Source organism: Cyprinus carpio, chromosome B5, assembly GCF_018340385.1.
Source record: "Cyprinus carpio isolate SPL01 chromosome B5, ASM1834038v1, whole genome shotgun sequence".
Taxonomy (NCBI): domain Eukaryota; kingdom Metazoa; phylum Chordata; class Actinopteri; order Cypriniformes; family Cyprinidae; genus Cyprinus; species Cyprinus carpio.
In genome coordinates, this window is record NC_056601.1 from 12,363,069 (window position 1) to 12,389,559 (window position 26,491).

The window sequence follows — 26,491 nt, forward strand, 5'->3', positions numbered from 1 at the left end:
ATAAGGAATTTGATAAAGTTTTTACTTCGGAGGTTTACTCAGTTTTCAAGGAGTTTAATATAGCAATCCCAGGAATGGAATAATGTGGAAGAAAAATATCGATTTATTCATATGAATGTCTATGTTTTTATTTTGGTTTTAATTGGAATGTTAATCTCTGTTCTTGGGAGAGGCGTAATGTATTTTTCTATGACCTCTCATATGTGTTTTGAGAAAATATTATATTTGATGTGAAAGCTGTATTGGGAATATTGTATGATGAAATTGTTTCAATTAAAAAAAAAAAAAAAAAGTAGGCAGAGGCTGGTTCCTCACTAAAGCTAAGCAGGCCAGAGCCTGGTCAGTACACTGGTGGGAGACCAGTTATGAAAATGCAGCTTGCTGCTGCAGCTAGTTTTAGTCCACCCAGCAGGGGGTGATCATTCCCTGAATGGGTGCAAAAGTCCTAGTGTAATGACGCGGACTTTATACTGTGAAAAGGAGCATACTGCAGATGAGGCATTGAACCATTGGCCTCCTGACATTCTGTTGTCATGAATTCCCCACCTAAGTTACAAATTTTACTTTTTCTTTTTGAAACTGTTATCAGTTTCTCATCACTGGTTGGCCATTGTGAAAAACTAGCTTCCTGCTGGAGCGAGTTTTAGTCCAGCCAGTAGGGGGTGCTCATTCCCTGACTTGTAAGGATACAAAAGTCTTAGTATAACTAATCGGACTTCAGAATGTAAAACGAAACAACCTTCTGATAAAGCACTAGACCAGTACCTGCAAAAAGGAGCGTCGTTCAGGTGAGGCATTAAACTGGTCTCCTGACATTCTATTGTCATTAATTCCCCACCTTAATCATGAATTTGACCTCATTGTTTAAGCTGGTAGCGCATCCTGAAAGCCGCATTGAGCTTGTCAGGGTCACATATTCCACAAGCAATTTATTCAATGGGATTGCCATTAGTTTAATTGGATGATTGTCTACCAATGTACATCCCATTTCCAACCTATTCAATGGTCCCCAATTAAGTGGTGGACAGTGGACTTTTGGCATTAAACATGGTGCTGCTGACTCTGGGGGGCCTTATGGATATGGATTAATAGGTTTTATCAGAACAGTTCAGCAGGAAAAAGCCTAATGGCTGCCCACTGCTTCGGGTGTGTATTCATGGTGTGTGTTTTCACTGCTGTGTGTGTGCACTTTGGATGGGTTAAAAGCAGAGCACGAATTCTGAGTCACCATACTTGGCTGTATGTCACGTCACTTTCACTTTCACTTTTTCACTTTCACTTTCATATGTTTAATAAACACATTTACATGTCCCCATATGTAAACATGAAACATGAAAGAAGTTGAAGTTGATTATTAACTATAAAAGAAAATAAGAGAAAGCCAATCTTTATGTAATGCATATTGATGATATGAAAACATAGTCTAGAAAATACTCTAGCAATCCTTAATTCTCATAGAACAGACAGTCCTGTAAATGTCTAAAAGTCCAGTAAGTAGAACATTAAATGTATTCTCCCTGTCCACAAATTTACTGTTGTCTGGCACAGTGCGCTCAGAGTCATATGTGTGAGGAAGCACCATGAATGGTCATTGTCAGTTATCCAGTATATATAGTTTTTTATACATTCTAAATCATAAACATCTTAAAGACATCTAATAAACATCTATTTGACATCTGATAAGAAACATCCTAGACAAAAGCAAAAAGAAAAAGCATATGACTGATACAGATATTGTTTCAAATCTTTATGTCTTTCTTTCTTTGTGGAACACAACAGTAAATGTATGACAGAATGTTTACTACTGGAAAAAAAGCAAAAAAGTGAACAGTGACTTCGCTGCTCAAAAACAGCAGCTTGTAGTTGATGTTTTACCCCACACTAACCACACGGTGTCCTCGGAGGTCTTACTTTGGTACACAGACACATTGAACGTTTGTGAACGCTACCGTCTTCCCTTGCGAGGGATGTGAAGTTGTTTTTTTCAAGGGGTAATGGCCGCCTCAGAATCTCGGAAATGGGGACCAGGCTGTACGTCGGCACAAGCAAACACGCACGTTCACGTTCACGATTATGTCCGTTACGATCATGCGGCTTGGCAGGTGGTTTATCCTTGGAAGTAATTTCAGAGGCGACTATCTGTCTAGACTTAAGCCACACAAACATATGCAGGCGGGCGCACACACACCTTTCCGACATGGACGGCAATTTTATGTTAAAAAAAGACACGGGACACTTATTTCAGTTCTCTCGTACCTTTTTCATCTTTTTTTTTTTCATAAATTGGAGTGACATTGTCTTAATCACAGGCAATAATCATTGAGGAATTTCTGAATTCAACAGACATTTCTACTATATCCATACCATACAGTCTCCCATTGCCCACCCGAGCCCATATTTCCCCTTATTCATAGAACTATACAGTAGCCCACAGCCCATTAACTCTCTTATTAAAACCCCTTTATACACAATTGTCATTGACTGTTTCATAGAATTAGATATACAGAAGAACAGATCAAGTTTGTAACTTTACACAAACCCCTGATTGTGCATATCAGACCCTTTTTCCCAACAATTGCAGGTACTTAAAGACAATAAAGGATTACTTTTTTGTATCTTTTTCTCTGGACCATATATAGATAGTCCATACCTAGAGTATACATATGACCTTGGCTGTATTTCTACATCACTTAATACCATGTTAATGTTTTCTGGAAAGAAAGTCTGGGGACACAATTTTATACACCAAACCAGACTCTATAAAATTGTCATTTTGAAGAAAGAAAAATCCCACTGCTAGAATGCAGAATCTTCAAACATTATTCCCACTGTTCTAGAATAAAAAGCATCTTTTACAGCTGTCATGTATTAAATAAGGGCTAATACAGACAATAAGGCAATCAAAATACAGAAAAAAGACACATGGAGTAAAACAGAATAGCCAAACGTGCTTTGACATAAACAGACAAAGACACACACGCACACACACACAAACAAACAAACAAAGATGATTTGATTTGTTTGTTTGTTTTTTTTTTTGTCTGGTTTTGATGTGGAGTTTATTTAAGGAATGTATTTCTTGGTATGGGTGGTAAGTAAAGAGGTTAGGTTTATTATCTTGGGGGCATTATTAAGCCCACCCCACATTATAATCACCACCTGTTGTTGTTCTGTTAGTTTTAATCAGATTATGAAGCATGTGAGCTTTTTGGTGGGAGGTATGCATTTTATCTGTAACCACTAACAATCACTGTTTAAGTGATGTGGATGATGAGTATAAACACTGTAAACAAATGTCACCTCTATTAAACACTTAGAAACACTGCATTGAATGTCGAATGTTTTTACATATCAATGAACCTGTATACGTATGCATAACCTAAGGAGAGTTTTATGTTTACATGATAGAAAAGGCATTCATATAAGCACTATAAGGCTTCGTGTTGATTTCTGGTAACTGAAGGCAGCTGTTGTACTATGTGAGATATGAATTAACATTGCCAAAATAGTTGATAGAAAATATGCAGATTGTGCAGGCAAAAGAGAAAAATATTGGTTACTAAAAATCTGGTATTAAAAAGCATGTTTCAGTTTATGAGATCATTAATTTTCCTCAAACGCATGATCGATGGTAGTGTGTGAGTTAGGATTTTGGCACTAAAACAGGATCTCTACATACTGTATTTGCAAGTTGCATACACTACACAAAACAAACTCTAGATTAAATTAGAAAATTGCAGAAGCCAACAAAATTAATGTTAAATGTCAAAATGTGTTTATATATATATATATATATATATATATATATATATATATATATATATATATATATATATATATATATATATATATATATAAAATCTATAAAAAAAATAACAACATGCTACGTTTCAGCAAAGACAGGCATAGCTGTCCAGATGGCATAAAAAGACCCTGTTCTCTTGTAACGCTCATCTTTAAATTGCAATACTGAACAAAATAAGCGAAAGCAGAGGAAACTGGAGCACGTTCTCTACTACAAAACAAGTGAAGTGTGTGTCTGTGTAAAAAGTAAATTGCAGGTGTGTAAAAACCAGTCAGAGTATTGTCAACAGGTCAGACGGAAAAATTCATCTTAATTCGCTGGGGTATATTTGTAGTAATAGCCAAAATACATTGTATGGGTCAAAATTAGAGATTTTTTTTATGCCAAAAATCATTAGGATATTAAGTAAAGATCATGTTCTATGAAGATATTTTGTAAATTTCCTACTGTAAATATATCAAAACTTAATTTTTGATTAGGAATATGCATTGCTAAGAACTTAATTTGGACAACTTTAAAGGCGATTTTCTCAGTATTTTAGATTTTTTTGCACCCTCTGATTCCATATTTTCAAATAGTTGTATTCCAGATTTTTATTTTGTTGTATTTAAAAAAAATATTTTAATGTAATGATTATTTATTCAGCTTTCAGATGATGCATAAATCTCAATTTTGAAAAATTTACACTTAAGACTGGTTTTGTGTCTGGCTAAGAGAATGTGTTAAATTTATATAGTAGTTGAGTCTGTGATAACAGAGCTGCATTTGTGGGAGGCACAGTTTTAAATCTGAATGTGAGTTTGTCACCAAAGTAACCTGGTGATGGGAATTACTACATTAATACATACATCTAAGGACAGTAGTTCATGGACGGACACACACACACACACACACACACACACACACACACACACAAACACACACACACACACACACACACACAATTTTCCGTTATATTGATTAAACACCTGTCAAGTCATCTGATTTTGTGCTCCCAGCCATTTGATGCCATTATGCTATATTAACAGAAGAAAGGGTGGATAATATTAATGTGTGTGTTTATCTGTGTAAAAGTAAATGCATTTACTGAAGTTTTAATAACACAGAAATATGGTATATGCATTCAGTTTTGATCTTACTGTGTGTGTGTCCAGATCTTTTTTAGCGAACTGAGGCACAGCATGGCTGAGGCTTAGATGACTGATTACACCCACCCACACACACACACACACACACACACACACACACACACACACACGCAAATACAGCACAGTAAGGCAATCTGATTACACAAACCATAGCAAATAAAGCTCTTCCATCTATCCAATAGCTTTTCTTCACTTCACTTATTTGTAACTATCTGTCTTTCGGCTTTGTTCAGCATAGCAAACACAAAGGAATGGGAAAGCAAAAAAAAAAAAAGCATTTTTTTTTTTTTTTACAGGAGACACATTTTAAGTGTAAAAATGGCTACAATCAAAAATTAGGCACTTTTATAAAAAAAAAGTTGTATTTATATATAGATAGATATATTCTCAGTCATATTATGTCTGCTATATATTTTTGATCTATCATTATACTATTTAGCATCTCTCTTACAATAATTTAAAGTATGTGGTAGAGGAAAAAAGGAATGTCATTGGCTCCTGGTTGGCAGTCAGAGTCACAGTGGTCCTTCATAAGCAGCTGAAGGACAAGTCCATCTCAGTGATCTCTGCAGGAAATGACCAATAGTCTTTTGGCACACATTTTATTTTGATTGAACCAATGGCAGCTAATGAGAGTAAATATTTTAATGAGGTTTCCACTGCTGAGGGATGTTTTTCAGGACACAGACAAACACACTCACGCAGGAAGGACAGGTGCTGACTGGTCCAAATGCAGGAACACATTAACAATCTGCAAAAAGAAAAACAGACAGAGACACTTGGTTAATCATCTTAAAATTATTTAAAAAAATACTTACTAGTTAAGGACCCATAATTACAATCAATGACCTTACATAAAATATACAGATATGTCTATTGCAAATGATCAGTAAAATTAATGAATAAAAACATAGATTTATATACACAAACATTCAACGGTTGTAATAAAAAAATAATTCATTAAATGATTTTCAGGATCATGTGACATTGAAGACTGGAGCAATGGCTGCTGAAAAATTTCAGCCATTTTTTACCAAATCTTTGATTAAAAAATGCATCCTTGAGTATAAGAGACTTTAAAAACATTTTAAAAACCTAAAAAATTCATTCTTTCCAATACTTTTGAACTACCAAATTGGGCCAGAAAGCTTGCTGTGCTTTTTTCAGAGACTAATTATAAGCAAGTAAATTATATTATTTATAAATAAAAATGCATTCATATAAGCACTATAAGACTTCATGTTGATTCCTGGTAACTGAAGGCAGCTGTTGTACTATGTGAGAAATTAATTTGCCAAAATAGGTGATAGAATATATGCAGATTGTGCAGGCAAAAGAGAAAAATATTGGTTACTAAAAATTTGGTATTAAAAAGCATGTTTCAGTTTATGAGATCACTAATTTTCCTCAAACACATGATCGATGGTAGTGTGCGAGTTAGAACAGGATCATCTCTACATATTGTTTTTGTAAGTTACATATACTACACAAAACAAACTCTAGATTAATTAGAAAATTGCAGAAGCCAACAAAATGAATCTTAAATGTCAAAATGTGTTTAATATATATATATATATATATATATATATATATAATATATATATATATATATATATATATATATATATATATATATATATATATATAACAACAGTACATAACAATAATAAGGACCCATAATACACAAAATATACAGATATGTCTATTGCAGATGATCAGTAAAATTAATGAATAAAAATACAGAATAATATACACAAACCTAATAATATACATAAACCTAATAATTCATTAAATGTTTTTGAGGATCATGTGACGGTGAAGACTGGATTTTTGATTAAAAAATGCAGCTTTGAGTATAAGAGACTTTAAAAACATTTTAGAAATCTCAAAATTCATTCTTTCCAATACATTTGAACTACCAAATTGGGCCAGAAAGCTAGTTGTGCTCATTTTTTCAGAGATTAATTGTGCCATAAAAATTGGGTATATGTTTTGCTTTCTTTCTTTTTTTTTTTTTATCTGATTTCTGACTGTTTACAATCTCAAGGCAGCAAAATGATGTGTTTTCACAGTGCTGTCTTCAGATGTGAGGTCATTAGAGGACACTGGTGCCAGTCTACTGTATGCCATTACCTATGGTGGCAGTCTCATACTCGTAGTCTCAATGTTAAAACAAACAGCATACCAGAGGATAACATAGTCACAGAGGCACCAAACCACTTTCAGTTTAGTCTAGAGACAGGAGACAGTGGGAAAAGATTCAGATATGCACTCACACACACACATGCAATCAGAGAAACACACACTTGAAAAATATCAAAAGGAAACTCAATAGACAGTAATGATAATAGCATCACTAGAAACTGATAATCACTTAGTTTTTTTATTCTGTTTACTTGAGAGTCGCTCTTTTTTCTTTGTGTCTATATTTCTTCTACTCTCTGTAAAAAAGCATCAATGAACAGGTCTCAAGGGATTTCCATTTTTTTTCTAGAGTTCTCAATTTCTCATCTTTTTTTCTTCACTGCACTTTCACTGTCATACATGTTTTCTTTTTACTGCCACTATTTCTATGTGTGCATTTACACAATGCTGATATCATATTCCTGATACCCACACACACAGTCACACATATCTGTCTAAATGCATAAAAAAGGCCAGATGGGTTCACAGTCAAAGATGTAGTGCAGTATGTGAACGGCCTACACTCCAGTGAGAAGCACCTCACACACAATCAGCACTCTGCAAATGCAGCACACAGTGCCCACACTGCAAAAATTCCTACCTGTGAAAGTCATTCAAAGCCACGGTCACACTAGACTGAAATTTCTACAGACACTGCAGTGGTCATAATCTAGCCCTGTGCTTGAGAATTCAGGGAAATGTTTATTTACTTATTATAATATCATTTAATGTTAAAAATATTTTATTTTTCCATATTTTACACATTTTACACATTTTACAAAGTACCAGGTCTGTAAAGTGACATAGACTGTATCCCTTGCACTATAATGTGGATTAATGGTAAAAAGATATGGATTTTTCAAAGGCTGATTCTTTAATTATTACCTCATATTGTGTGGTTACTTACAAACATTTATTGTTACTTATTTCAGCTGGGTGAAGGTTTACTTAAATATTCAGAGGAGCATGGTATAAATAAGCATATATGTGACCCTGGACCACAAAACCAATCAGTATGGGTATATTTATAGACTGGTCAACAATACATTGTATGGGTCAAAATGATAGATTTTTCTTTTATGCCAAAAAATCATTAGGATATTAAGTAAAGATCATGTTCCATGAAGATATTTAGTAATTTGTAAATTTACTACCAAAAACATATAAAAACTTAATTTTTGATTAGTAATACGCATTGCTAAGAACTTCATCTGGACAACTTCAAGAGGATTTTCTCAATATTTAGATTTTTTGCACCCTCAGATTCCAGATTTTCAAATAGTTTTATCTCATCAAAATATTGTCCTATCCTAACATACCTATCCTTATTTATTCAGCTTTCAGATGACGTATAAATCTAAATAAAAAAATAGACCCTTATGACTGGTTTTGTGGTCCAGGGTCACACACACACACACACACACACACACACACACACACACACACACACACACACACACACACACACACACACACACACACACAGATATATACACAATATTTTTTTCTGAAATTAATCAAATCAATCAAATCATAAAAGTTACTGAATCTAGTCGCTGCCCAATCAAATCGAATCATTATGAATTTACAGAAAATGCATTTTAACTGTCATTTTTTGTTGTGAATGCATTTAACTGAAAACAAAACTAATTTGCTAAATCTCTATCAATCCACACATTCACAGCCCTAACATTTGATCATTTAAAAAGGTTATGAATGTTGGCTGATGTTTTATTCTATGGAAAAACATTTAAAACTGTCAAACAACAAATAATGTGAGTTCAGCTAAGCTCAACATCCTGTAAATTATAGGAAGCAGTGCACCTATGAGAATATTCCACCACTAATATGCTACAGAACAGAGTGAATAGATCATTTCTGTACATACAAACATATGCACACACTGTGACTCCCCATACCTCATGAAAACTTGGAGGAGGAGTGAAATGTCTTCTGTAAAAGAGAATTGGTTCCAGTTGATTATAGTAAACTACTAGATTTAATTGTGGATCACAACATTGTCTCTCCATGCTGAAATGGGGGCTCCCTCCTCTTATCTCTAACAGACCAATACCGTCATTGCCAAATAGAGAGAACAGGAATGAGACAAACTCAAAGAAAGGTTAGGACAGATGTGCGTGCATGTGCTAATGGAGAGAGAAAAAATTGTAGGTGGGATGTGCACACAATTACTTATTTAACACTAATGGAGAGAGACACATAGAGAGTGGTTTCCATGTGTTTGGGTCTGTTTATGTACTTTGGGAGGTGTGTGTAAGGAAAAGTTATAATAGAGAATGTTGTATAGATCTGTGAAAGAGGCATTGCCAAGCAGAGTGTGACTTAAGTTTGAAAGGCCAAAAGAGAGAAAACAGGATATTTAGAGTATATAAGCCAGCTATATCAATTATCTTATATTAAAGCTATCTAGAATGGTGTTTATAGTGGGCCGCATTTAAGATGCCTGCATATATTCACTACCATTCAAAAGTTTGGGGTCAGTAAGATTTTTGGAAATGCATTAAACTGATCAAGGGTGACAGTAAAGACATTTAATATTATAATGTTACAAAAGATTTCTATTTGAATTAACCATTCTTTTGAACTTTCAATACATAAAAGAATCCCCTCCCCTCTCAAAATATCTGAATGTTTAATCCACACACACACACACACACACACACACACACACACACACACACACACACACACACACACACACACACACACACACACACACACACACACACACACACACACACACACACACACACACACACACACACACACACAAACAGCAAAATTGTTATGAACATTGACAAAAATAAGAAATGTTTATAGAGCACCAAATCAGCATATCAGAATGGGAATTGCTGCTGGAAATGCAGCTTTGCAGGAATATTCATTATTACTGTATATGTTACTGTATTTTTGAACCAATCAATGCAGCCTTGGTGAGACTTCAAAAACATATTTCACCCTCATTGTTGATTCACGTGATCAGTACAGAACAGGCTAAATAAAGGGAATAAAAGGATTCTGCTCAAAATGACCTCATTGTCTCCATCAGCAATGCTATTTTATCTTCCAATAAAAATGATAATTCATGAGATCACTAGTAGTGGACAGGGCACATCCCATGCTTCTTGGAAGAGCCCCACACATTTGTTGTATATGTGTGTGAACTGGCCGGCTGCCACCTTCACCTTACTGTATGAAATGACTCTCTAGAGCAATGAAATGAATCCAAAAACACACACTCTCTCTCTCGCAAACTTACTATATCAGCAGTCTAAACACACATACGACATCTCTTTCTCATTCTCTAAACTAGCAGTCTAACTATGCCTATATCCACTACTGTTCTGAGTGCATGCACATGAGTGAGTGTTTGTGTTTGACAGTATGTGTGTGGATGGTTTGTTAACAGCAGACAGATCAATTGGCTCTGCTCTCGATACACCCACTTGAGTTAACCATAATCTCCCTGCAGACAAGCACCTACCCACACACATATACCCATATGCATACACTCTCACACACACAAACCCATTCTGTCTCAGACACACACAAACACAAACACACACATATACACACACACACAAGCAGATGGTGTTTGCTTAACATAAATAGTAACAAAAGTTCACTGTCAGTCTTTTACAGTCTCATCAGTTGTGAAAGTGAAAAGTGGAAGTGAAGTGACATGTGGCCAAGTATGGTGTCCCATACTCAGAATTTGTGCTATGCATTTAACCCATCCAAGTGCACACAGACAGCAGAGAACAAACACACACACCATGAACACACACCCGGAGCAGTGGGAAATGCTGCAGCAAGCCATTACGCTAATGCGTTAAGTTAGTTAAAAGCTTAAAATAAAGAATTATCATGTTTTGGGCAGCTTGGTTCACATACCTCTCCCGCAGCATCTCATTCTGTTCCCTCCACTATTTTAAGATGCATTTTGTAATTCAGTGCTGTAATTTGACGTGACCGGCTAAAGTTGGATATGCACTTTGAGCAGAACCAACTAATCGATAATAAGAATCATTGTCGATTATTTTCATTATCGATAATAATCGATTTTATTGATTAGTTGTTGCAGCCCTACATACAGCAACAACTAATCATATCAAATATCAATAACTGTGGAAATACATTATCACAATCTGTAAAAAGGGTCCATTGGCCACAAAAACATCTCTAGGACCATGGTTTATTATAACTATTATATACTAAACTAACTTTTAACACATTTTATTTCATTTAACAGTAGTAGTAACTAGAGCTGCAGGAGAAACAGTTGTTTGGTTGAGGGCCCGTGACTGTCAGTCTAGATTTTACACATTTGCTGACCACGACCCTAATGAGCATGTATATATGTGTGTGTGATACTGTCAAAGACTTGGAGAGGATGGGTGCTTAAGCTTTGGTTGACAAGCAGAGGCTGAGAGAGAAAGACAGACAGGCAGGGGGGAGAAAATGAACAACACTCTCATTACTATCACTAAGGAAACAAAACAGATGAGTCTTCCTTTGACGTAGGACAAATCAAAAGTACAAAATAAGCATAAAATCTTTTCTATTAAACTACAAAAGCATTTTTTTATGTCATAGAAAGTTCTAGGCTTGAACTAGAATAAACAAGGCTTGGAACTTCAAAATATAACCTTCAAAAGGTCAAGCATGTAAATTAACAGTACAGTCAAATACATAAATTGTTTTTATTATTTTCACATTTTTACACTGATCTTCTCAAAACCTTTCCACAGACCTCCTAGCACTCCCTTGTTGCCCCCTGGGAGTCGCCGGACTCCAGTTTGAAAATCCCTGTGCAAGTAAGGCTTGATGATGACAGAATTCTGAGCAAACATTCTATTTAAATGTTGTAAAATGATGACAAGACATCTTGTGATCACTGCACTATTTGGATTGAGATGCAGAATAGGCCTTTGAAAAAAAATTACACTGTTTCTTCATTCAGTGGCTTTTGCTTCATCAGGTCCAATAAGGTTACAGGATCAGATGTAGACTACAAAGAACTTCTAATGCAATTCATATAATGGAACAAAACAACCCAAAAAAAAAAAGACGCAAAATCAGCACATGAAAGCAGCTTACGAAAGGAGAGCAAAGATTTGTGCTTTTACAACAAATATGCATGCAGACAAAAACATACCGATCCTGAACATCAGCCCTATGAGAGTTGTGTTACTGGGAAGAGTTACGCTGAGGACAAATTGTGTTTTTTCTCAATTTTTTAACTGATGATAATTCTAGCTGGGTAATGTAATGAATCACCGCACATACACAAAAGACACACATACATTGTCACGCATTAATGCTGGTGTGAGTAAATGCCCTCCTTCGGGTCCATTATAAAGGAATGTATTCTCCTCCGGACCGCTGATGGGTCAGCTAGATTACAGCTCCTGACCTACAGCAACCTGCTTGTCTAGACAGCTTTGGGTCGGAGCAGATTCCCCTCTTCTTAGCACCACTGTGGTGACTGGGTTTGTATGAGGTAAAGCCTTCAGAGCGTCACTTTGAGTCACACAATACCTACATTGATACTCTGCCTCCTTGTCTGTCTCTGTTAATCTTTCTCTGTCTATCAAGTCTCAACCTTACTGTCTTTCAGAGGCTGTATACTCTCTCCTAGTCCATTCTTTTGTTGTCTGTTGTCAACTATCTTGTAACCACTAAAAACCTTTCTTTTGTCTTTCATACTATTCTTCTTATACAATTTACAATTTCCACCCCCTCACACTTTCCACCCTGATGGTAAGTAGTTTAAGACAGATGGTTTTCAGGATGCTTATCAAGCCCAGCACTGAACTAAACTGCAAATTCAAGGATACAGCTTGGCATTTCTTTATTTTTTTAAAGTTTTGGACAAGACTAAATTTTTTATTTTTTTTATCTGCATATCTGAAGTCTGAGTTATGGAAGATGAGACACTTACTCAATTTAGTGTTGCATGCTAGGTCATCACACACAATAAAAACCTTCACATGGACAAGCACCATTCAATTTTTCTACAGAAAATTTTAAAAATTACAGTGTGCAATTTCTGTGCCACTTGTAGCACCAAATAGAATAGTAAATAAAATGTCTGTTTACAAAAAACTTCCTCCATCTGCTATTGTTTGGAAAAATAGGTAATCCGCCTTCAAAACCATGCTACCTACGATAGCAGAAGATAGCAGAAAGCATTTAATGTCATGACATACTGCAGCTTAATTAAGACATTTTGGGTGAACATTCAATTTTATGCAGACCAGAGATCAGGTGGAGTATTGAGAACCACTGGATTACACTGACCTGAAGCATGTGACGAGCAGAAGAAGCTACTCTTTGAGAAGTCATTTTAAGACAGAGAAAAATGAATTACATATGAAAATCATATCCTCCTTAGTGCCAATTTATAACAGAAACATTTAGTAAAGGATTGAAATTTCAGTAGTACATTCAAGCTGTCTATATGTTACTGAGAAAGAGAGAGATAGAAGTTCAAGATGAAAGACTTAATGGAAAGAAAGGAGAGAGAGAAAGAGAAAAGAGGAGAGAGATGAGTAGAAGCAGAACCACATTCAGGGACATTTTCAGCAAGACTGAAGTTAAATAGCCATAATTATCTACAATCACAGGGAGTTAAATATATATGCGGATACAGGGCTGCTCAGAGGTATCCCTTATAAACACTTAGACAAGCCACAAATATGCTATATTCTCTATCCACACACATCACAGGCACAAATATGCATAGGTCTGTACTCTCACTGCCCTTACCATGTGCTCATGACCTGTAACAAAGACACTCACAACCATCAACATAAATAATCTGTGGTTAATACTTCAACGCAGAAGCTGTGAGATTTTTCTTACACTCCACCTCCCCTTTCCTAATGAAACCAGGCAGAGAGCGGTCCAAATACAGAACTAGGCCTCTTACAATATTTACTATTGTTCTATAACAAAAGAAAGAGAGGAGTGAGGCCCCAAAATAACCCCTTGAAAAGCCCATTACCATCACTGTGAGCCTCAGCAGGAAATATTTTGAAATTGCCAACACAAATAGACTGAATAATGAATAAAAAATGACTGCATCTATTTCTTGATTGAATATTAGAAATAGTATGTTGATCTGGGACATTGTTACTTTATAGCCTTTATAATTCTTCCTTAAGGAGATAAGGAATTTAAAAAAAAAAATATTTTGAGCTTTTACCTTTACTGTCCTTCCTGTTGCTCTGATGAACTCTTAATTCATCTGATTTGATGAAATCAATGCTGGCATATGTGTTGATGCTGGAGCTGGTGTTTCCTCCTGCTCCACCCAATCCCCCAGTCAACCCTCCTACTACAGGAGAGAAAAATGAATGAGGGCCAGAGAGTCCATCCACACTGGTTTGATTCTCCTTACTGACCAATTCCAAATCAATGTAGTTCAGCCCTTGCTCCAGGGTTAAGGTAGATGCCTGAGCAGCAGGAAGATTTGCTACTCCAGGGCTGGCACACTGTGGAGAGGGTGGCTGATTATTAGACCAAAGGTTGTTCTCTAATCCTTGCTGTCGTAGTGGACCAACATGTGGAGTTTCAGAAAAAGGAGAAGGGGAAGCAGAGGGGGAGAGGGGGTGAGTTGGGGGTGTGATAAACGTCTCTGAGCGATGCCGCCGTCTTGCTGTTGATTCAGCCCTGACTAGATGGGCACCCTGATCCACGTTTGAAAAAGCCTTGGGTGAGGGGAAATTTATGCTATGCTCCTGCTCCATGGAGGATGGCAAAGGTGTTTGACCAGCTTTTGGGGACTTGGATGTTGTATCCGCACCCAATCCAAACTTCATCTCAGTATAGTCTGTAAAAGGAACAGCAGCCACATCTGTAGATGTCATGGCTGTCATGCTGCTCTTCCTGAGTCCCATTTCCAATTCTTGTTCTACTGGAGGAGCTCTGTTGATCTCCTCTCTGACCATTGGGGCAGGTTTAAAAGAAGAGAAGGTAGTGAGAGAAGAAGGTGAGCTACCTAAGTCCATGTTTACATATTCAGACGATAAAGAGATTGAGGTGGAGAGGGGTGCTGAGAAGCTCCGAGGAAGGTTAGCAGATCCACCTTGGCTGTGACATGGCTGTGGTCGGTGAAAGGCTCCTCGATGTCCTTGTGCCATAGAGTTCCCTGGCTCAGCTGTAGTCATCCCCTTGGTATGTCCTCCTCGCTCACCCTGATATATAATGCTAACATACTCTCCTGGGCTCTGGGATGCATTTGGGAGCAAAGTCTCTCTGACTCTCGGCAGCGTATTGGCTTTGGATACATCCACAAAAAAACTGGACGACTTGTCCTTCTTTGATTGTAAATGACCCTGTTTCTGAACACCTGGCCCACATCTCTGCTGGTGATAGTGTTGGGATGAAACTTTGGGGTGAGCCCCCCCTACCCTGTGTCCTGCACTCAACCTAGTTGCTCTTCCCACTCCACCAACAGACAGCGACAACGACCTCTCCTCAAGGCTTTCACTGCTAGCTGAACTAGAGGAAAAAGAGGATGAGGACAGAGATAGTTGTCCACCACCACCTGAGCCCACAGGTGTGTCCCCTCCACAATGGTAAGCACTATGCTGAGCTTTTACTCCAGCTTCACCTCTACCCATGCAAACCCTGTCCAGATCATCCTCAAAACGGGTTGAGAGGGTGGTGTGTTTGTATGAACGTGGCAGCGAAAAATACGAATAAACCATCTTTGGCTGCAATGGTTGCTGCTCTGGGTGTGATGGAGGAGTACTACAAGCTGACCTGGCACTTATAGGTGACATGTTCATGTAATCGCTGCCTGTCCGACTTTCCATACTGCCCCTACTGCCCCAATTGCATCCACTTAGGCCGTGTAAGTCTGGTGAACAGCTGCTGTTAGGAGACATCAACATGTAGCCCTCACTGATGGGTAGGTGGATGTGCTGAGGGGGTGAGACACTACTGTTGGGGGTCATGGCCATGTATTCATCTCCACCCTTTGGCACTACATCTGAACCAGAAACTGACAGCGACAATGAAGCAGGAGGAGCCGTAACGCCTGGTAGCATAGACATGTATCCACTGTCAATTGAAGAGTCTTCAGGCCCCCCTTTAGTACTGACTCCTTTATGTGCTGAGTTTTCTTGCACCAGTGATGTTATAGTTGAACCCCCTGAGCCTCTGCGAGATGTGAAAGACTCTCTACTTGCGCTGCGTGACATTACTGCATAGTCTTCTTCATCCTCTTCTTCCTCCTCCCTGCGGTGTGGGACCAAACGCTCTTGGGTAGAGGTGGGGGGAAGGGAAGCGCGCTTGCTAAGCAGCCTGCGCTCAGCCTTACACTCACGACTAGATGAATGACGAAGAACCCTGCGTCCATGAACACGTTTGTGAGACCCTTCTCTGTGACCCATCAGGATATAACTGGCTCCACCTTCAACAAGGGCAGCAGGGAGTCCTGTGGCTAGCAGGGAGTGCTCTCCGGGGCTGGAGCCGTACTCGTCTGACGAACCATAATCACTGGGTGATCCTGACATCGACACTCTCTGAGGTATTCGAGCATAAGTACAGATGGGCACTGTTCCAAAGGCAGCTCCACCCAACCCACATTCTGACCCATGACCAGAGCTGGATGAGAGGCTGGGGGCCGGGGAAGGTGCAGGGTTAGGGGTGTATCGTGCCAGGCTTAGGGTGATCTTTGCTGGTGTGGGTGCTCGTGTAGGTTTAGGCCTCAGGGTTGGGGTAGTTGAGCAGGATGAACCATTGAGACTTGGACTTGTGCTGAGTGCCGTTGCTCTGCCCCCTCCATCATCTGTGCGAGCTCCAATGCTGGCTGTCCGTGACCTAGAGAATCCGTGCCGTGGAGTTGGAGACGTGTTGCTGTTGGAGACTCCAGGGGTTTCCGTTCTAGCACGTCTGGAAAAGCCAACCTGTGAAGGTGGAAGATTTGGATGGTGTCGTCTAGAAGGTACACTGATTGGGTTAGAGGCAGTTCCTCCTCCACAGCTGACACCAACAGTCTGGGATTTGCTTCTTTGACGGAACTCTTCGCTCAGAGCCTTCATAGCCTCAAGAAGGGTCTCATGCATGTTCTGTGCCACCACTGAATCTTCTACTTGCATCCAGAATTCTCCAGGACCTGTCATGGCAGAACGACCCACTTCAATGAAAAAGAAGTTCTCTGAGTGGCCACAGCGTCGCACATTCATCAACTGGAGGACCACAGCTGCAACATCAGAGTTGAGCTTGACAAAGTTGACTGTTTTGTCCGTCAAGCAAAGTCGGTAGATTCCAACTAGATTCCTGGCCTGGCCCAAACCCTTAGGCCAGACTTTAACTTGCCAGACCTCCTTAAAGGCAGGGCCAGGGGAAGGCAGTCCACAGTCTCCTCCACTGCCACACTCATCAGGAGTCTTGCCTATAAATATAAAAGAAAAAATAGAAGCACAATTTAAAAAAAAAAAGAAAGAAATATGCATACAATTACAGCAATTGTAATGTAAAATGTGTTTTGCACTATGTTGATTGTGTCCATCTATCTTATTATAGACATAATTTAAACATTACATTTCTAATTTCAAATAAGAATTGTCACAAAAATGTATATTTTTCCAATCAGAACACTATTAGTTGAAGGAAGCTTTGTTATTAAACCATGCTAATATGAAGAAAATGACAGTCACTTGCTGGTCACATTCTAAAACTTGTTGAGTGGTTGAATTTCATAAGTGGAAAAAAAAAAAAACAAGTACAATGTTATACATATTTTACGTGTGTCCCTTTTCTAACTCATTGTCATCTTCTTAATAGAACTGCCATGAAAACGTTCTATTTAATTAAATATACATACATATTTCAAATACTTCATTACCGCATAATTTTATCCTCACGTTTTGTACAGTTCAAAAGGGCAAACGTTTATTTTTTGACATATGTGACAGCATTCAAGGAAGTACTGTGCCATCCAAACCAATCAGCTAGGTCAGGACTAATTTTGAATGATTAGACTATAATATACTGACTGGTTGTAACCGATTTGTTTGCATACCATTCAATTTTATTAGTTCATCTAACCAATGTTGTAAAAAAGCGAGAAAATGAAAGATGCTCTCTGTGCAGCAGCTTGATACAAACACTACAGCCAAGTGAATCCAATATAGCTTTTACTGACGATAATCATATCGAGGAAGGTTTATAGAATCGCTTGCTCGGCAACTTATGTCTCCATATCATCACGCTGATGGCCTGCTGTTCAACCCGGTGATCGGTTCATTCAGCGGAGAGGTGGGGGGATCATATTCTACCAAAACACGAGGGATGGGGCAGGAGGAGACCCGTATTCTCCGCGGCTCCCCTCCCCGGCAGAAACGATATGACAGAAATGTAGGTTACACGCACAACATGCACAAATGTGTAGAAAAACAAAAACAGTCGTGAGCGCTGCAGCAGCGTCCGCTGCACAATGCGCCACTCTTGCACTACGCACTATAGTAGTTCTGTCTAGTGCTGAGAGCATTTAATTATTAAACATTCTGCATCTCGATTTTCTATAAGCAGTCTAATTAAAATCAAATTACGAATTCGTCAATGTATGAATGTATTGAATGGCTCTACAAAGCATGCACCGTAATTTAGCAATTTGGTCATTTTAATACCGCGTTATAGATATTCAGGTGTGGTGGCTATTAAAAAGACGGGTGGGGGTAGAACTTGCATATGAATCCGAATAGCTTTGCAAATATAGATCCGCTGATGCCAAGGGGGCTCCCATCATCAACACGCAAGTTGATGGGCAGGTTAAGCAATTACAACCACCAAGGTCCATGCTGCAGCCTATATGTGAATGACAGATCTTTCACGAATTCGACTCATGGGTATAATAATAATTTTCTGGCTCACATTTACATTGTAGATCCAGCATGGCCTGGTACCATTCGTTTTGGACCTCTTCGGTGTCCGCGGCTATGGCAAAGCTCTCCCCGCGGGTATACAGCACTATCATGTGCTTGTTCTTTGAATCTGCCCGTTTGTTGATGTTGAAGCAAGAGTCCAGGTTTACTGCTTTCTTTGGGACCGGTGATTTGCTTCGGAATTTTTTTTCGTTTTCATAATATTCGAGTCTGGCCGGGCCCTGCTCCGAGGCAGCCCGGAGAACGAAAAAACGCCGGTGCATAGATTTCTGCTTGCGGAGATAACCGCTTTTCCGCACGTCCTCGTAGCTCTGCTGCTCCATCGCCGCCTGGTTCTCCATTGCTGGGCGAGTTGCTTTTTTTATCCACCAATGTCTGCCTAAAATCTGGGGTATGTTTTACATTCGTTCATGATAGCAGCAGTTCTCTTCTCTCTCATCATGCAATCACAGTCCCTCGAGGAGAGCCCAAATAAGCGCTTGAGCTTGTTTTCCTCCTGCTCCAGCTTGTATGGCTGTGTGCACGCAGGCTCCACTGACAGGCGTGCACATGCGGCATGCGACGTCTGCACTAGCATGCAGTTCTGCTGTGTATCATTGCAAGCGTACCAGAATTGTTTACTGTACAGCTCTAGCCCGCACACTCGGATGCCCCCCTCTGCCTGTACGTCTATGAGACTGCAAACCCGTTTATGCCAGTTCATGTAAACGGTGTAAACCGAGCGGAACGGAGACTACGTTGATTTCAGTGATGCCTGGAGATGGATTCGTTGAACGAGACAGTTCGGCATCCTCTGGGTTTAATTAACACACTTCGCGTGCCAGATTTTCTATTGCATATTCTTTTAATTGCCAGTTTGTGAATTTGGATATGGCAATTCGGAGGAAATGATGTCGGGTTTTTTTTCCAAGGAAAATCTACACAAGATTCTGTTTTTCACGTAGTTTTTCACGTAGTACCTAGTGCATTTTTAAATTATTACTGTAAATGCGGAATCCCCTTCTTTGCGGTCATTGGCAAGTGTCTTGCGCTAGTGTATCCCTCATAACGAGGCGTTTGCGACACCTGTTGGTTGCCTTTTGCAATGTTTTGTGTCAGTGCAATACGACGAAACTCACTAGCCAGTTTTTACCTGTATCAAAAAATTAAATTAATATAATACCATAAGGTAAACACATATTACGATTATTCCATGTAAACACCACATTTACCGGCACAGTCATGGTGAAAATGGAACTTTAACGATGCATAGGGCTTAAAGCCACGTCAAAATTAAATGTTCACGGCCACATGAAGCTGTTATAGATTGAGGCTCTAGAAGCAAGGATAAAATAACATTTTGTGTATAGCCACCCTAACAAAATGATAGCTCAAACATTGTACTTTATTCACTAAAATAAGTTTAATCTTACCATATCCAAAAACTCGCTCACTCTGCTGTTATTTAATAGATTAATGCACTAGAATTTTATTGAATAGTAAGTGGAGACAAGTTTTTCATATTAATCAAGGATTTATTGACTTTTAATGAACCTTATTCCGAAATCTACAGAAATACGTGCTTTCATATGTCGTTTAGTTATGATTATTTAATCTATTTACGATAATATTTATTCATATTTATTAGTTTGGCTCGAGTTTTGTATTTATTCCAGTTTATATCAAAAGGTTCATGTAGCACGGATTAAAATTCATATACAGAGTAAATCCTTTTCACTGAACACCTTAAAAATAAGTATGAAAAAGTTGTCGGGAGCATGCTGGTGGTGAAGTTGAAGGCAAGTGACTGTGGTGCTGTGGTGCTGTAGTTCGTTTATTTAGTTTTTAAGGTCTGGCGCTTTTATTTGGAGCTTTTTTTTCTTTTTCTTTTTTGCTTTAATCCAAAAGCCTATGGAAAAACTGGCTTTTTGTTGAGAGAACCAGTGTGACGCCAACAGCCAATCGGCCTACAAAGTGACGTCATGCATAAAAAAATACAACGCAGACTATTGAGTTTCCCGGAGTTTTACATTCAGTCAATTTATATTGGACATTTTACCAGTATTAACGACAGTTAAATTTTGTTTTTTCCTACATTTATTTTGCTTGTTTGTTTTTGAGGGGTTGAATGAGATCGACTAAAAATAAATACAAATAAAGTACAAATGTTCAGTCGTTTCAAAGTCCCTTTAAGGGTATTTTTGTCGTTTTAACCATATCTATGGTTTTAACTGCACGCAACGAAGGGAAAGTTTTGGTTGGCCAACTACTAAACGTTCGCCACTTCAGCGTTATCCAGCGAGCGGTGCGCTTCGTCTCTTCTTTTAGACATTAAAATATTGTCGAAAAGTTATTTAAAACGAGAAAGGAAATGGAGGTAAACGTAAATCCCGAAGTGATCGCTGACGTCTCGTTCTCGTTTCAAGATGAACTGACTGCGACCCTGCAGAACGCGCTCGGTGTCGCGGTGGAGATCGCCGTCGCTGAGATCACCAGACTGCTGGACAGAGCGCTCAGAGACGTGCAAGGCAAGATTCAAGAGGCTCTACGGGACAATAGTGCGCTGAAGTTTAGGCTACAAACAGCTGAAACACAACTTTCTAGTGTGTGTGGTCGCATGAATCAGCAGCCACAGAGACTCGAAGATTTTAACATTAGCAGTCAGCTGGTGACGACCCCCATCAGCTGCAGCAGAGTTCAGCGCGGGGGTCCACAGTTAAATACCCTTAATAATGTCCGGCAACAGACCGAGTCCGCTGTCGACTCGCATAATGTCTATGAGGTTTGTGGACCCAAGGAAACTCTTGTATTCCAGCGAGGATCAGTGTGTGGGAACCCCCATGGAGGCGCATGCGCTCAGGCTTCGAACTCGCTAGAAGAATCAACCCCCTATAGATTAGATGAGACAAATGGTAAGTTACTCGGAGACGATTTAAATGCTTACGTTTAAAGGCTTAAACCACTTAAAATGACGGAATGTCAATGATTTTGCAATAACAAACCGCCCCTGTAACACCTGGCACATTTTGGCTTCATGTTCATTTATAACCCTTGTGGGTTGTTATTACTCATAACCTTGGTGCTGTCGCAGTGGTGGTTTCTATATACACTCGTATGACGTGTTGAGGGTTTAAGTTTTTTAAAACAAAGTTTTTCCAGAAAAAAAAAGATAATTAAAAACGCTAGAGAAAAAAAACTGTTAATGGATAAATCAAGTTACCAAACCAAGTACGTTTTATCACATTACAAGTAATTTTATTGTCACACACACACACACACACAGAGAGAGGGCCATTTTCAGATGGCACAGAGGCTTTTGCTTCTCAACTCTTCATATATACACATACATATACAGTGGGTACGGAAAGTATTCAGACCCCCTTAAATGTTTCACTGTTATATTGCAGCCATTTGCTAAAATCATTTGTTAATTTTTTTCCTCATTAATGTACACACAGCACCCCATATTGAAAGAAAAACAAAGAATTGTTGACATTTTTGCAGATTTATTAAAGAAAAACTGAAATATCACATGGTCCTAAGTATTCAGACCCTTTGCTCAGTATTTAGTAGAAGCACCCTTTTGATCTAATACAGCCATGAGTCTTTTTGGGAAAGATGGAACACGTTTTTCACACCTGGATTTGGGGATCCTCTACCATTCCTCCTTGCAGATCCTCTCCAGTTCTGTCAGGTTGGATGGTAAACGTTGGTGGACAGCCATTTTCAGGTCTCTCCAGAGATGCTCAATTGGGTTTAAGTCAGGGCTCTGGCTGGGCCATTCAAGAACAGTCACGGAGTTGTTGTGAAATCACTCCTTCGTTATTTTAGCTGTGTGCTTAGGGTCATTGTCTTGTTGGAAGGTGAACCTTCGGCCCAGTCTGAGGTCCTGAGCACTCTGGAGAAGGTTTTCGTCCAGGATATCCCTGTACTTGGCCGCATTCATCTTTCCCTCGATTGCAACCAGTCGTCCTGTCCCTGCAGCTGAAAAACACCCCCACAGCATGATGCTGCCACCACCATGCTTCACTGTTGGGACTGTATTGGACAGGTGATGAGCAGCGCCTGGTTTTCTCCACACATACCGCTTAGAATTAAGGCTAAAAAGTTCTATCTTGGTCTCATCAGACCAGAGAATCTTATTTCTCACCATCTTGGAGTCCTTCAGGTGGGCTTTCATGTGTCTTGCACTGAGGAGAGGCTTCCGTCGGGCCACTGTGCCATAAAGCTCTGACTGGTGGAGGGCTGCAGTGATGGTTGACCTTCTACAACTTTCTCCCATCTCCCGACTGCATCTCTGGAGCTCAGCCACAGTGATCTTTGGGTTCTTCTTTACCTCTCTCACCAAGGCTCTTCTCCCCCGATAGCTCAGTTTGGCCGGACGGCCAGCTCTAGGAAGGGTTCTGGTCATCCCAAACGTCTTCCATTTAAGGATTATGGAGGCCACTGTGCTCTTAGAAACCTTAAGTGCAGCAGGATTTTTTTTTGTAACCTTGGCCAGATCTGTGCCTTGCCACAATTCTGTCTCTGAGCTCTTCAGGCAGTTACTTTGACCTCATGATTCTCATTTGCTCTGACATGCACTGTGAGCTGTAAGGTCTTATATAGACAGGTGTGTGGCTTTCCTAATCAAGTCCAATCAGTATAATCAAATACAGCTGGACTCAAATGAAGGCGTAGAACCATCTCAAGGATGATCAGATGAAGGTGTCCTGAGTTAAATATATGAGTGTCACAGCAAAGGGTCTGAATACTTAGGACCATGTTTCCTATTTCAGTTTTTCTTTTTTAATAAATATGCAAAAATGTCAACAATTCTGTATTTTTCTGTCAATATGGGGTGCTGTCTGTACATTAATGAGAGGAAAAAAATTAACTTAAATGATTTTAGCAAATGGCTGCAATATGACAAAGAGTGAAAAATTTAAGGGCGTCTGAATACTTTCCGTACCCACTGTGTATATATATACACATATACACACACAGTTTATATAGTTTCAGGTTTTTTTTGTTTTTGATCTCAGATGTAAGGTGTTTTGTGTTACATTTTCTGTTATTTTGTGAAAATATACAGTTACCAATATGCCTTCCCAACAATAGCTTCAGCATTTCCACAGTATATATATATATATTTTTTTGTGGTGAATTTCTGGCAAAACTGCCTTTTTTTTTTCTAAACGTAAATTTAACAAGATTCTTTTATACTGTGCATGGTTTGGAAAGTATTGATGGAATTTAATGAGACACTTCTTTTTTTAGACATCAAGACTGAGCAACACAGTATGACCAAAACTGAGCAGGGATGTACTGGAACGGATACAAACCTGCTGAGTGAGGAGTCATCCCTTGAAGTGGCTGTAAAGGTAGAAAAAGAGGAGGGATATGGTGAACCAATCCCAGTAACCCTCTCTGTAGTGGAGGAGCCTAACTCAGACAGACTTTCTCTGGCTCAGTCGCAACTACTGGAAGACTGGAGACCTGAGCCATTGCAGTCAGAGAGCTGCCAAACAAACATGCACTGCCAGTCCACCAACCAATCCCTAGGTAAGTGCTGTATAAGTAATATGCTATGCTAGTGGGGCTGATATTAATTTGCAAAGGGTATTATATTATTATATAGACTGGTAAATCCATTTAAGTGAGAATACAGTCATGTGAAAAAGTTATTGAATTCCATGGTTTTCTGTATCAGGACATCATAAAAAAATATCTGGTCCTTGGCTGGTCTTAAAATTTGGAAAATAGAACAAGATGAACAACAACACATGACATATTAAACACTGTAATTATTTATTTAACAAAAACAAAACTAAAGTGGAAAATCCATGTCTGACAAAGTTAGGACACCCTTACTGTTAACACATGAACCAAGAGTGTAAGTATGTTCATGACAGTACAATTAGAAAAATTTGGGACAAGTATGGCATGTTTTGAAGGCTTGCCAGAAGAAAGCTGCTTCTAACTAAAGCATGGCAGCACAGTTTAGGTTTGCAAAGTTGCATCTGAACAAACCATATAAGACTTCTAGAACAATATCCTTTGAACAGATGAGACCAGAGTGGAGATGTTTGGCCATAATGCACAGCAGTACATTTGGTGAAAACCTAACAAGCATATCAGCACAAACACCTCATACCGAAAGTCACACATGCTGGTGGAGGACTGGTGATTTTGGCCTTGCTTTGTAGCCACAGGACCTGGGCATCTCGCAGTCATTGAATCAACCATGAACTCCTCTGTATACCAAAGAGTTTTAGAGTCAAATGTGAGGCCATCTGTCCAACAGCAAAAGCTTGGCCAAGATTGGGTGATGAAATAGGACAATGATCCCAAGCACACAAGCAGATCTACAACAGAACGGCTGAAAAGAAAGAATCGAGGTTCTGCAATAGCCCAGTCATACTCGAGACTTCATCCTGACTGAAATCATGTGGTGAGAGCTGTGCATAAACAAATGCCCACAAACCTCAGTAAACTGGAGCAACGTTGTAAAGAAGAGTGGGCCAAAATTCTTCCAGAACGATTTGAGAGACTAAATAAGTCATACAGAAAATGATTACTTCAAGATTACTTCATGCTGCTAAAAGTGGCTCTACAGGCAACTGAATCATAGGGTGTCCTAACTTTGTCACTAATGGCTTTTCCATCTTGGCTTTGGTTTTGTTAATTAAATAATGTCACACTGTGATATGTCATGATATTGTTCATCTGAGGCTTTATTTTGAAATTTAGGACTTTCAAAGAACCAGATATTTTTTGTTATGTCCTGATGCCATGGAATTCAATAGGGTGTCCTAACTTTTTCACATGACTGTATATGCCATTATGCAAGACTTTTTTTAAAATGTATTTTTCCCTTTCCTCTGCCTCTCGACCTAGATTTCCTGTCATCCTCAAGCTCAGGTCAACAAAGCCACTTCCCAAAGCTCCACAACAACAATTACAAGGGTCCTGAGCGCCATGCATTTCCCCCCGGCCGAAGATTGTATCGTTGTGGCCTGTGTGAGCGAGACTTTAACCGTAAACAACATCTCAAGATCCATCAGAGGATTCATACTGGAGAGAGGCCGTACACTTGCTCCATCTGCAGTGCACGCTTCCGTCACGCATTGACACTCAAGCGGCACTCCCGCATCCATACGGGAGAGAAACCTTATGTTTGTGATCAGTGTGGGAAAAAGTTTCGAAATGATGGTGGTTTGAAGTTCCATCAGTGTTCATGACAACAGTTGTTGAAATGCACTGTTTATGGCAGTCATGTGTTGCAGGATGAATCCAATATAGGGTCACCCCAGAAACAGAAAGGTTATTAAATGGATGATTCACCCAAAAAATTAAAACTCTGTAATCATTCACTCACCATCGTTGTTCCAAATGAATTTTAGTTAATCTTTGATATTTAATATATAAGATATTTTAATTTAAAATTGAGTGGTTTCTGTCCGTCCATTAAA

The 26,491-nt window shown here is 39.0% G+C and overlaps 2 protein-coding genes across 2 annotated transcripts; one reads left to right on the plus strand and one right to left on the minus strand.

The window, feature by feature from the left end:
• Window positions 1–4,422: 4,422 nt before the first annotated feature.
• Window positions 4,423–20,402, minus strand: LOC109060598 (insulin receptor substrate 1-B-like). The gene is made up of 3 exons (XM_042724386.1): window positions 19,048–20,402; window positions 14,369–17,566; window positions 4,423–5,704 (listed from the first exon to the last, which is right to left on the minus strand). The coding sequence occupies exons 1-3, from the start codon at window positions 19,397–19,399 to the stop codon at window positions 5,697–5,699; spliced, it is 3,558 nt and encodes a 1,185-aa protein (XP_042580320.1). The 5' UTR covers window positions 19,400–20,402; the 3' UTR covers window positions 4,423–5,696.
• Window positions 20,403–21,296: 894 nt separating this feature from the next.
• On the plus strand, window positions 21,297–26,396 carry si:ch211-284e13.5 (uncharacterized protein LOC793850 homolog). Its single transcript, XM_019120591.2, has 3 exons — window positions 21,297–21,949; window positions 24,297–24,581; window positions 25,917–26,396. The coding sequence occupies exons 1-3, from the start codon at window positions 21,409–21,411 to the stop codon at window positions 26,258–26,260; spliced, it is 1,170 nt and encodes a 389-aa protein (XP_018976136.2). The 5' UTR covers window positions 21,297–21,408; the 3' UTR covers window positions 26,261–26,396.
• The last annotated feature ends 95 nt before the right edge of the window (window positions 26,397–26,491 follow it).